This window comes from Mustela nigripes, chromosome 5 (assembly GCF_022355385.1).
Source record: "Mustela nigripes isolate SB6536 chromosome 5, MUSNIG.SB6536, whole genome shotgun sequence".
Taxonomy (NCBI): Eukaryota; Metazoa; Chordata; class Mammalia; order Carnivora; family Mustelidae; genus Mustela; species Mustela nigripes.
In genome coordinates, this window is record NC_081561.1 from 127,642,864 (window position 1) to 127,655,498 (window position 12,635).

Below are 12,635 nucleotides of genomic sequence, written 5' to 3' on the forward strand. Positions count from 1 at the left end.
TCGGGGTCCTGGGATCAAGCCCCACATCAGGTCTGTTTCTTCCTCTCTCTGCCCTTCCCCACCCCTCATGCTCTCTCTCTCTCTCTCCTCCAAATAAATAAAATCTTAAAAAAAAAAAAAAACCTGTCAGGCACCCAAAAAGATTCAAAAAGCCCTGAAAAATGCTTATTTAAATGCTTAAACCCTTCTTAGGACCATGTGCTCCTTTCTCCACAAGGCATTTTTGTGTGGTCCTGTTACGTTTGGACATAAGTCCTTTCTCCCTAAATATGGTTCTGACTTTGTCTTCTTCCTCCCCTTTCTTTCTTGTCTCAGAGAGAAGGGCATGACTATCTTTCAAAAGCTTTCTAGGTGATTCTAATACACACTTAACTCTATCTAATTCTCTATGGAGGGCACTATATTCCAGCATGATATTTGAAAATGTTTCTCTTGACATCCTACGGCTAAGATAAAGAAGATGGCACAATTAAGTAGAACTGAAATTGATTGTGTCAATATCAACCAAGAAGGAGGTTTCAAGTAAATGCACAAGGCTCCATTTTGGATCCCATCTTCCAAAATACTTTTTATCCGCGACCAATACCAGTAATACATATTAATAACAGCTGTAAGTTTTACTGAGCACTTACAAAAAGCCAAACACTGTTGTAAGCACTTTACAATAATTAACTCAATTAATCATTGTAACAATATTGTAAGGTAGGGACTCTTCTTATTCCCATTATGCAAGTGAAATGACTCTGAGAGGTTAAGTAATTTTGTCCAAGGTCACTCATCTAATAAGTAGTGGTTTTGAACCTAGGCAGTCTGGCTCCAGAGGCCATAATCTTTTCCACTGTGCTATATCATTGATGGAAATAAAAAGGTACATGGGGTCACTATCACATGACGTTTTTTGATTGTCCTTATAACACTTAATATTATCTCTCAAGAACATACTTGTTTGTTTAATTATTTATTGCCTATCCTCCCTCCCAATCCAACTAGAATATAAACTGGAAGACAAAAGAAACATTGTCCATTTTGTTCACTATAGTATTCCCAGGGACTAGATCGGTGACTAGCATATTCTTGGTTGAGATTTGTTGAAAATCATCCCATGTTCGAGGTTATTGAATTCTACCTGGATTAAATCTGTTTGTCTGCATTGTATAAAAATATGGTCCTTAGAAATGCTTGTTATGAACATCAATGCCACATTTTGTGTTGTGTCTCACACTTTCCAGAGGACTTTATAATCATGTATTTGATCACAGTGGCCTTGTGGCATGATTCTTTCATCTTAAAGGTAAGGAGCCAAGCAGGGTCTTAGAATAGAACTAGGTCTTTGTACAGGGCCTGAAACTCTGGGTCCAGTAAAGAATCAAAGAGATTAAATTACTTACCTAAAATTAGGTGGCAAATTAGTATCAGGGCTCAGCCCTTTAGATGTGTAATTTGAAAATATTTCTACTACCCATCTTCAGCTACAAAGTTAAAACCAAGTTGGAATTGTGTTATCTCTACAGAAGTAGATGGAATAAATTAAACCCTTTGATCACATTCCACACTTCAGAAAGATAAAACAACCACATATTTTTATAGCAAGGTAAGAGTACTGTATAATGCTTTTGAAACTGTCCTCTGTCTTCTTCTTCTTAGACATACTTAAAAATATAAAAGAAAGAACATGGCTTTTAGGCGCATTTGCTGCATTACCTTTACAGGGTCCCAGTAGCCAAATGCGCTTATATACTTATAGGTATAGCTGAGCATTTTCTGGGCAAGGTGTGATGTTATTGGATAACATTTTTCAAAAATGCTCTCACGATTCTCCACCAGTGGTTGCAGTTTCGTATTCATATTATACTGTACAATGTGGATTTTCCTAGCTCCATTGATGAGAATTATTGGTATCAAAAGTTTCTCAAATTCATCCTGATGAAAAAAAGTAATATAATCAAATATTTTTAATGGGATGAAGTCCAGTCACAGCACATAGACGTTGCTGGTGACAGAAAGCTTCAGTCAAAAAAAAAAACAAAACCAAAAAAACAAATACTTTTCAGTTTCTAAGTGGCTACATATTGGCAGCTAAATAAAATAAGATTTTATTTATTTATTTGACAGAGAGAGAGAGAAAGAGAGAACACAAGCAGGGGGAGTAGGAGAGGGAGAAGCAGGCTGAGTAGGCAGCCCTATGCAGGGCTCCATCCCAGGACCCTGGGATCATGATCTGAGCTGAAGGCAGACGCTTAATGATTGAGTCACCCAGGTTCCCGGCAGCTAAGACTTTTGACTCTATGTGGCTTCCATGTTGCCCTTGATTTATTAATTTGTTTTCATAATTGCAAGGGGTGCTGGCAAAAGGGAAGCAAACCCTAAAACACACATTTCTTTCAAAATGTCAAAAAGAAACCAAGACATAAACCAAATATTTGTTCCATTCTCAAATGTTACATTTTGGATTGTGAACAGTGAAGGAAGAGTAATAACCTGGACTGCTTGTAAATTACTCATATCTGCTTCAAATTTTTCTCCCAGTTCGCCTCGCAGGCGCTCAAGTGCCTCGACCTCCTGTTCTTCGTCTTCCTCACTTATCACTTCCTCGTCTTTTGGAAATTCATCTTCCAGGATGTTCTCAATATCATCTTCATCTTCTTCAGGCTCTTCTTCACTGAAATCTTCATCTTCTTTGCCAACCTAAGGAAGGACATGTTCTCTTTTATACATATATAAAACACACAACAAATGACTCTGCTAACTAATCCTTTGGAATATTCTGTGTCACTGGCTGTTGGTTGGTATGACATGACAACATTCCTTTAGTGACACAGTAAAACATTAAATATCTGGCACCCAGAAATTTAATCCTTTCAAGACTCCGACACCATACTGATCCCGTAGTAAATACATAAGCAAGATAATAAATGTTACTTATGTCTATGGGCTGTAATAAAGTTGCGTTTGTTTGTTTAGAGTTTTTATCTTAATTCCAGTTAATTTACATAGGTTATATGAGGTTCCGGTGTACAATACAGTAATTCAATAATTCCATACATCACCTGGTGTTCATCACAGGTGTGCTCCTTAGCCCCCATCATCTGATGAGCCCACCCCTCCCCCCACCTCCCAAACTGGTAACCATCCATTTGTTCTCTATAATCAAGAGTCTGGTTTTTCTTCTTCTTCCCCTCGCCCCCCCACCGCCCCCCCGTGGTTGATAGCGTCACTGCTGTCGAGGTGGGGGGCTCAGGAGTTCGTGGTGGGGCACTGGCTTCCTCTTCCCCTTCACAGGCTTCTGGTGCTCAGGATGGCACCGGCTCTGCAAATGGCAGCCACGTGCGCGTCGGGGTGGTCCTTAGTTCTTGTGGCACGTGCCTGATGCTGCTGATGGTGGCCCACATGTTCTAGCTCATGGTGGTGCATTTTCACTGGCCAGATCTCTGCTTCCTGACCACCATCGTCAGCTTTTTTTTTTTTTTTAATATTTTATTTATTTAATTGACAGAGAAAGAGAGAAATAGAGAGAGATCACAAGTAGGCAGAGGGGCAGGCAGAAGAGAGAGGGGGAAGCAGACTCCCTGCTGAGCAGAGAGCCCGATGCGGAGCTCGATCCCAGGACCGTGTGATCATGACCTGAGATCATGACCTGAGCCAAAGGCAGAGGCTTTAACCCACTGAGACACCCAGGCGCCCCCCATCGTCAGCTTTTTGCAGTGGGCGGGTGGCTTCACAGTGAAGCAGGCCGTTTGGTGGAAGGAGTTGTGAACCTTCAGGTTATTGGGCTGGGCGCTGTGTGTCTGCTTGCTCCTCTCCATCAGGAAGCTGGAGTGGTTCCACAGGACCATCCGTTGCAGGTGGGTGGATAGGGCGCCTCTCACTACCGCCATGGAAGTCGAAAAGCACAAGAGTCTCTTTCTTGATTTGTCTCTTTTTTTTTCTTTGCTTGTTTGTTTTGTTTCTTGAATTCCATGTGAGTGAACTCTTATGGTATTTATCTTTCTCTGACTGACTTATTTCACTTAGCATAATACCCTCTCACTCCATCCATGAAAACCAAGTCCTCAATAGCCTTCAATTACAGCATTTAATAAAATTCAAAGAGAATAAACCATGCACTAGCTGTGTTAGCTCGGACAAGATCAGTTTCCTCACCGGTAAAATAGGAATAATAAAAGTACCTATCCCACAGGGATGGTGGGAGCATTAAATTATTTAATACATGCAAAGCCCTTCCCTTAGAGAAGTCTTGGGCAGATAGGAACCATGAAATGATAGCTATTAATGCTATTATTGTGGCATCATCGCTATTATTTGTTACTTTGTATAAAGCACTGTACTAACAGAACAGTATGTGCCCTTTAGGGTTTATAGCGGATCTGAAGAAAGAAGAATAATACACAAATGATTCTTAAAGGCCACAGCAGGTTATTGGCACTAAGTGGTGCTGTATAGGCTTTAATATTTATCCTCCTGCACGGACTCCACACTCTTCTCCCTGAAGTATTCCTTGTATCACTTGGAGCACTGCCTAGAAGGTCTCTTCATTCCTTGCTCTGCATCATTGCTCACCCAGTATCCGAGGACCATAATCCTAAAAATTGCCTTAGACTGTACTTTCCAGTACTTATCTCTTGCCTGCAATCTGGGGCTCAGCTCCCTGTTTCCTAATCTTTCTATGATTAGACCCTGGTTCCTTTAAAAAGCATCTAGAGATGGGACTTGGCCTGGCAGGTACAAGGAGTAAGATGAGAAGATAATGTCCCTTCCTGCTCCGTGCCCAGGCTCCTCTCTCTCCAACAGGAGTTTGGCTATAGGGCGGTGCTTTTCAGTTCTTGTTCTTTTTTTTAATTTGAATTTTGAAGCCACTTGGTTCTCTTACCCTTTTCCTTATACTTTGACCAAAAAAAAAAAAAAAAAAATCCTGAGATTTGATTTTCTAAGGAAGTACAGAAGTATCATTGGAAGTACGGTGGGATGAATCCACACTACAAACTAGGGGCATCTCAGTTCTAAATGAACTTGTACCTCCTCTCTTGGTTCTACTTAATATCTCTTCCAATTTTTTGTTAATTAAAAAAACCATATCAGTTTAAAAATTCATTTTTGGGGTCACCTGGGTGGCTCAGTGGGTTAAAGCCTCTGCCTTCAGCTCAGGTCATGATCTCAGGGTCCTGGGATCGAGTCCCACATCAGGCTCTCTGTTCAGCAGGGAGCCTGCTTCCTCCTCTCTCTCTGCCTGTTTCTCTGCCTACTTGTGATCTCTGTCTGTCAAATAAAATAAAATAAAATCTTTAAAAAAAATTCATTTTCGGGTGCCCTGGGTGGCTCAATTTGTTGAGCACCCAACTCTTTTTTTTTTCTTTTTAAAGATTTTACTTATTTATTTGACAGAGTGATAGAGAGAGAGAGTTTAAGTAGGCAGAGTAGCAGGCAGGGGGAGAGGGAGTAGCAGGCTCTCCACTGAGCAAGGAGCCTGAGGTGGAGCTCCATCCCAGGACCCTGGTATCATGACCTTAGCTGAAGGCAGACACTTAACCGACCCAGCCACCCAGGTGCCCCCAGCACCCAACACTTGATTTCAGCTCAGGTCATGATCTCAGGGCCATGGGATTGAGTCCCAAGTCAGGCTCTGCACTCAGTGTGGAATTTGCTGGAAATTCTCTCCCTCTCCCTCCCCAACATTTCTCTCTAAAATAAAAAAAAAAAATTTTAAATATGAAAAAATAAAAATAGATTCATTTTTGCTAAAAGGATAGAGTTATACAGTATTATATAGGGTAAAAAAAAATTCCCTTCACACTCCCATCTCTATTTCCACTTTTCTACCTAGAAAAAAATTTGGTTAACAATTTGGTTAAGATCCTTTTAGATGTTTACAACTCCAGACACTCCACACACAAAATCATATTTTACAAATAAATGGGATCATTCTATATTGTACAACTTGTTTTTTAAAAAAGACAATTTAGCAGTGCATTTAAATTTCCTTCCATATGAAAACACACATCTCATTATTCTCATTTAGCCATTCTTGCATTTAAAAAATGTTTTCTTTGCTTTTTTTTTTTTTTTTTTTAAGATTCGCTTATTTATTTGAGAGAGAGAGAGTGAATCAAGTGCATGGAGTGGGAGGGAGCGGCAGATGGAGAGAGAAACTCTAAGCAGCATCTAGGCGGAGCTGAGCACGTGGAGCCCAATGTGGGGCTTGATCTCAAGACCCCAAGATTATGACCTCCGTTGATACCAAGAGTCAGTCCCCCTGCCCCTTTTTTGGCTGTTCTACGGAAGCCAGTTTAGGAACTAACAAAGTAAATAGTGGAAGGTAGCCTTTTTGGACACCTGTGATGTTTGTTTCCTCTCTTGTACTAGGGAGGATGAGGAATCAGCTAACTTACATTTCTTTTCCTTCTCTTCGGCCTCTTCCCCAGTGTTAGTCTTATTTTTAGTTCCATAATTTTATAACTGAGTGCTGAAAAATTTATTTTTTTATTTTTAATTTTTTAAAGATTTTATTTATTTATTTGACAGAGAGAGAGAGCACAAGCAAGGGGAGCTGCAGGAAGAGAGACAGGGAGAAGGAAGCTCCCCCCCCCCCCCCCCCCCCGAGCAGAGAGCTGGGCAAGGGCTCATGGACTCTACGTGTTGCTCAATCCCAGGACCCTAGGATCAAGACCTGAGCCAAAGGCAGACGCTTAACTGACTGAACCACCCAGGGGCCCCTGAGTTACCATTTTTAGATGTGTGTTTTGATTCCCCACAATTCAAGAGAATGTCCTTACCCTTCTTTTCACTTTTCCCTCTCTTTAGTTTCCAAATTTTTGTCTCCAATAGGTCTACATTTACATTTGTCTGTAACTGTACCTTAGTATTTAGTATTTCATGTAGAAATTGATTCTAAGAATTGAAAGTAAAGTGTTTGATTGATTCTAAAAATTGAAACCCTATAAACAGCACCAGTCATATTTTAATTACATAATCCTTATTCACTACAGCAGGGATACAACCCTCTATCAACAAATGTGTATCCTCTGAAGTATCAAGGTCAAACACTGTATTTTCTTATTATGCAAAATCATGCATTTTAATCTTCCCTGTATGTGGCTAATGGTTTTTTTTTGGTCTTTCACCTACTCATATTTCTGGTTTTGTCTTGTTTTTTATATGGAAGAACCATTATTCACAAAATCAATTGGCTACTTTTTGAAAAAAGAATATATAAAAGTCTAATTTTCAAAGAACTTAAATATCTAAAAGTGTTTCTATTTCATCCTCATACATTATAAATAATCCAAAATAATTTTTACTCAGAATTTTGAAAACATTGTCTTTGTCTCCAGTACTTTGTTGAGAAGTCTAACACAAATCTTATCCACATTCCTTTGTAGGTATCTTTTCTTCATTTTAGAAATGCTTAAAATCTCTTTATAATGAGCACTCTTAAATTTCATGAGGAAGTAGCTAATGTACATCTCTTTTAATTTGTTCTAGTGGATATTCATTGAGCCCTTTGAATTTGAAGATCCTCTGCTTTCTTCAATATTTTGAACATTTCCTTCAATATTTTTAAGATTATTTCCTCTTTTATTTTCTCTCCTTTCATTTTTTTTTTTTTTTTTTGGAATGTGTATTGGATGTTGATCCTCCTGGATTGATGCCACATATCTCTAGTTTTTTCTTTCATGTTTTCTATCTCTTATATTTTTGTTCTATATTTGAGAAACTTTGACTTTTCTAATCTTTTTATTCAATTTTCAACTAATTTACATTATATATTTTAGCTTCTATGAACTCTTTTTTCTCTCTGATTTTTCAAAACATCCTGTTTTTGTTTTCTGGATAAAAGTTCTTGAATTTTCTGATAAAGATTGAAAACTTTTTTTTAATGTTTAGTAAGATTTTCTGAACTGCCTATTCATTTTAGGCTCAATTGTTCTGTTTGCTCATCTTGTTGCTCCTTAGTATTGATAATCTTTCTCAAGTATATGGTAATCCTTGGTTTTTCATTGATTTTTATGAATGGAGGACCAAGTTGGTTAATTGGTCGGCAAGCTCTGGGTATTTGAACAGGGCAGGTTGTATTGTGCTTCCATTTGAATGAGCTATGAGAATGAGACGAGGCAGGCAGGATAGATCTTGTTTCAAATGATGGGAGGGCACCATCCAACATTCTGTGGCACCTATTATCTTCAAGATGGATTATTTAATTACTTTAGAAATTATTTTCCTTTTCTTCTTCATGGGGGCAAATGTCATTGTTAATAAAGAGCTGTGGTGGCCACCTTAAATAATTTTTGTGCAATTATCTTTCCTGGACTTTTTATTTTTTTATTTTTTTATTTTTTAAAGATTTTATTTATTAATTTGATAGAGAGAGATCACAAGCAGGCAGAGAGGCAGGCAGCGAGAGAGGAGGAAGCAGGCTCCCTGCTGAGCAGAGAGTCCGATGCGGGGCTCGATCCCAGGACCCTGAGATCATGACCCGAGCCGAAGGCAGCGGCTTAACCCACTGAGCCACCCAGGCGCCCCTTTCCTGGACTTTTTAAATAAATCAAATTATAGGCACATAAGGAGTTCTATCCTTACAGAACTTTTCAACATGTATGTTGTTTTTTTCTTATTATATTTCTTTTGCTGGTTCCTTAAATACAATGTTGAATTTTTTAAAGGTTAATATCCTAAAAATATCCACAGGTTAATTCTTCTTAGAAAAAAATTTTTATTTTTTCATAAATGGTAATTTGATCTTTTGAAACCGTGTTGCTTTTTCCTTTTTCTGATGTATTACACTTTTTAGGCCTTATGTTAGTTGATACATATTCTAAAATTCTAGGTCTCAGAGACCTGCCTCCAGTATGAAGGAATAAGTTAATTTAGTCTCTAATAGATAACCACCATAAACCATGAACAGTACACCTCCCCCGCACACACACACACACACACACAGACACTTTATCTCACTCATTTAAGGGACTCAAGAGTAAACAAAGGCAGATTTTGGAAACAGTAAAAATTAGAAGGGAACATTTGGTTTAGGATGAGTTCTCTAATTTTGTGCATTTGCTAAGAGGGCAGCCTCTGTTACAGTGGTGCTGGCATAGGGTGACTAAAGCTCTGATAGGGAGCTTGGTGGCTTTCCGGCTGGGGCAACCAGGGGAAGGAGACACAACCAGGGCACTGGAGAGTGAGTGTAAACTTCAGATTTGAGAGAACCAGGTAAGGAAACCACATATTTAGTTTGTAAAGACTGTCCATGTCTCTGAATCACATATGGGCTGTTTGGGAACAGTATCAATTGAACTGCCACCACTGCCCACATGACAGACTTTGCAGGTTTGGTCTTACCAAGTAAATTGCCTGCTGAAACAAAAACACCAGGTATATAACAGAATTCAGAATCTCCAGAACATAACATTCATAATTCTAGGATATAATCCAAAATTATTCAAAATATAAAGGATTATGAGACATGACCCATTCTCATAAGAAAAGATATTATTAAATACCCATTCTGGGTATTAGAGTTACCAAACAAGAACTTTAGAGCAGTTGTTATCTCTATGACTAATGAGGAAAAGGAAAATACATGAATAGATAGGAAATCCCAGGAGGGAAATAAAAAATACAAAAACAAATCAAATGGAAATTTTAGAAAAAAGAATTATAGCATTTGAAATTATAAGATAACAGATGGGTTTAACAGACTGGAGATGACAGGGGGAAGGACCAGTGAACTTGAAAATAAATCAAAGGAAATTATCAAAGTTAAAGAAGAGAGAGGGCGCCTGGGTGGCTCAGTGGGTTAAGCCGCTGCCTTCGGCTCAGGTCATGATCTCAGGGTCCTGGGATCGAGTCCCGCATCGGGCTTTCTGCTCAGCAGGGAGCCTGCTTCCCTCTCTCTCTCTCTCTCTCTCTGCCTGCTTCTCCATCTACTTGTGATTTCTCTCTGTCAAATAAATAAATAAAATCTTTAAAAAAAAAAAAAAAAAAAAAAAAAAAGAAGAGAGAGAAAAAGACTGAAAAAGTTAATAGCCCCAAGATCATGTGGAACGATAGTGGATGATCTATGTGAAATTGATTTTCAGAAGGAGACAGAGAGCAAACAGAGCAGGAAAGATATTTGAAGAAATAATGTCCAAAGTTCTCCCAATTTAGCAAAAGACATACATTTATAGATTAAAGAAGCTTAGTGAAACCCAAACTCGATAAAATGAACAAAATGACATGCAGGCATATCACAAACTATTGAAAAGCAAAGATACAGAGAAAATCATGAAAACAGTCGAGAAAAATTATACAAGAAAACAATTCAAATGACCACATTCTTCTCATCCCTCTGGTTCCCATCAACCACAGAATGAAGAGCTACAGAAATGGTAAGTATCTGGATAAATGTAAAAGACTTATTTTTCCTCTTAAAAATTTTAAGATATATGTGACTGTTTAAAACAAAAACTGCAATTTTTTTCTCATGGAGTTTATGATAAATTTGGCTGTAAAACAAGTAACTAGAGCATAAAGGGTGTTAGTGGAGCAGGGTAGGATGTAATGGACTTCTGTAGTCACGGACTTCTATTAATTACATGGAATGATACTGACTCAAAGTAGAGTGGGAAAAGCTAAGCGTGTACAGAGCAACCACTATAAAACAGTACACAGAGGTATAACTTAAAAGCCAATAGATAAATAAAATGGGTTTCTAAAGTACATTCAAACAGTCCCAGAGATGGCTGGAAAGGGAAAAGAGAAAATAAAGAGGATAAACAGAAAACAAAACTCACCATCTCACAGAAATAGGACTAGATTTGGAGTAAGCGCTCTCGTAACTTTCTCTCAGTAGGGGAAGGGAAGGGCAAGGCTGGTTTGTGGAAGTTTATGCCAGGAGGGCGATGGAGATTACACTCAGAATGCTTACAACTAGGGAAGAATGACATAGGAAGAAATGGAAAGAGGAAAGTGCAAGACTTGTTGGAGTTCTAAGGCTTCCCAATACAGATGCACGTTAAGCAGATACTAGATTCCCTTACTATACCTGGTTACCTTCTAAATGTGGATGTTTGGAGACACTATTCCAAACCATTTGTTTTTCAAACCTTGAAACTCAATCCAAGGGAGATGAGTCGGGGTCGGGGAAGGGGGTGGTGGTCGGGAATGTGTGAAACAGGTGATGAGGATTAAGGAATGCACTTGCCATGAGCTCTGGGTGTGGCGTGCAAGGGTTCAATCACTATACTGTACACTTAAAACTAATACTATACGGTATGTTAACTAACTGGAATTTAAATAAAATCTTAAAAAAGACCCAACTCAGTCCCCAAACTGTACACCCTATACACACCTTTGCCTTCCGTTCCCTCCCAAAGAGCTCTCTGCACATAGACCTTTGGGTTTATATATTTTATCTTCTCCCTAGAAGGCCTCAAGGATGGTCTTGGCCTGGTGCTTGCTTCTGAACCTTGTTTTAACTTCATTCGGACCCTGACTTTGGATTACCCTTAGTACTCAGGGTATATATCTCTTATTAACTATTCACCTGGATATGGTTGGTCCCTCACAATTCTGCTCATTTACGGTCTGACTCCGTGTCCTGGCTCTTTCTGGCTTTTTCCTGTGGATGGCTACTCACAATTCAGTCAAAGAGACTGAGGCACCAGAGAAGGAGCCAGTGAACAGGAAGAAAGCCAGGATTCTGGAGCGAGGACCAGGACCAGGAGTAGAAGGGAGGCCTCTGAGGAACTGGAGAGTATGGAAACCAAATCTCTATACAAAGCGGCTGAATTATAGATTATTCTTGAGTCACACTTGGAGACTAAAATTCCACAAGATGGCGACATTTTCCTACAAAATTAATGTGAGCAGCTTTCCCCCACTCTCCCAGACTGAAGTAATTTCTAACGTTAAAAATGTATTATCTGATGCAAAAATATCAGACAGTGAGGGCAATGACTTTTGGTAAGGAGGAGAAGACAAACCTGGGAAGGGCTTTATTAGCATATGGTTTCCCAATTCGTTGTCATGTCAAGGTGAGTCATGGAGCTGCACATTCTGTACAAAAGGCAAATGGTGAAAAGGCCTCAGGGTCTGTTCCTGAAAGTAGGTTCCAAGGTCTATGTAGAATCAGAATGGATTTGAGTCAGGATGTCCCATTAACTGACTATGCAATCTCATTGGGTGAGCCTTGAGATGTTACACGTGTTTAGTTTTTCTTTGTCTGAGGCAGTAGCAGGACATACCATAAAATTCTCATCAAAGAAGTTAAGAAAATTCATACACAGTATTCATCTTTGATTCATTAAGAATTTCAAGAACTTTCTTCCCAATGTCAGTTTGTATAAATTAATTGTGTGGGGATATATAGCCAATTTTGTCAACGAGTAAGTCTTAGGAGAGCTAACTCATAAAAACCTACTTAATTGATAAGATAGAATATCAAATTTTTGAATGAAAATTAGTAAAAAAAAATCCCATCACTCTAATATTATCAGATAGAAAAACTATAAATTAAGAACATCTAAAATTTATCCTGAAAACGGATTCTCTTAAGAAAAAGCAGGTTTGACATGAAAAAGTGCTCCATATCACTAGGCATCAGGGAAATACAAATCAAAACCACAATGCGATATCACCTCACACCAGTCAGAATGGCTAAA

General features: G+C 38.8%; 1 protein-coding gene across 1 annotated transcript in view; it reads right to left on the reverse strand.

The window, feature by feature from the left end:
* AK9 (adenylate kinase 9) overlaps positions 1 to 12,635 on the reverse strand; it is a 113,613-nt gene that overhangs the window by 20,276 nt on the left and 80,702 nt on the right. Inside the window, exons 29-30 of the mRNA XM_059401588.1 lie at positions 2,479 to 2,685; positions 1,702 to 1,920 (exon numbers count right to left, since the gene is read on the reverse strand). Of these exons, the coding sequence (XP_059257571.1) occupies positions 1,702 to 1,920; positions 2,479 to 2,685 (426 nt within the window). The remainder of the gene's footprint in view (positions 1 to 1,701; positions 1,921 to 2,478; positions 2,686 to 12,635) is intronic.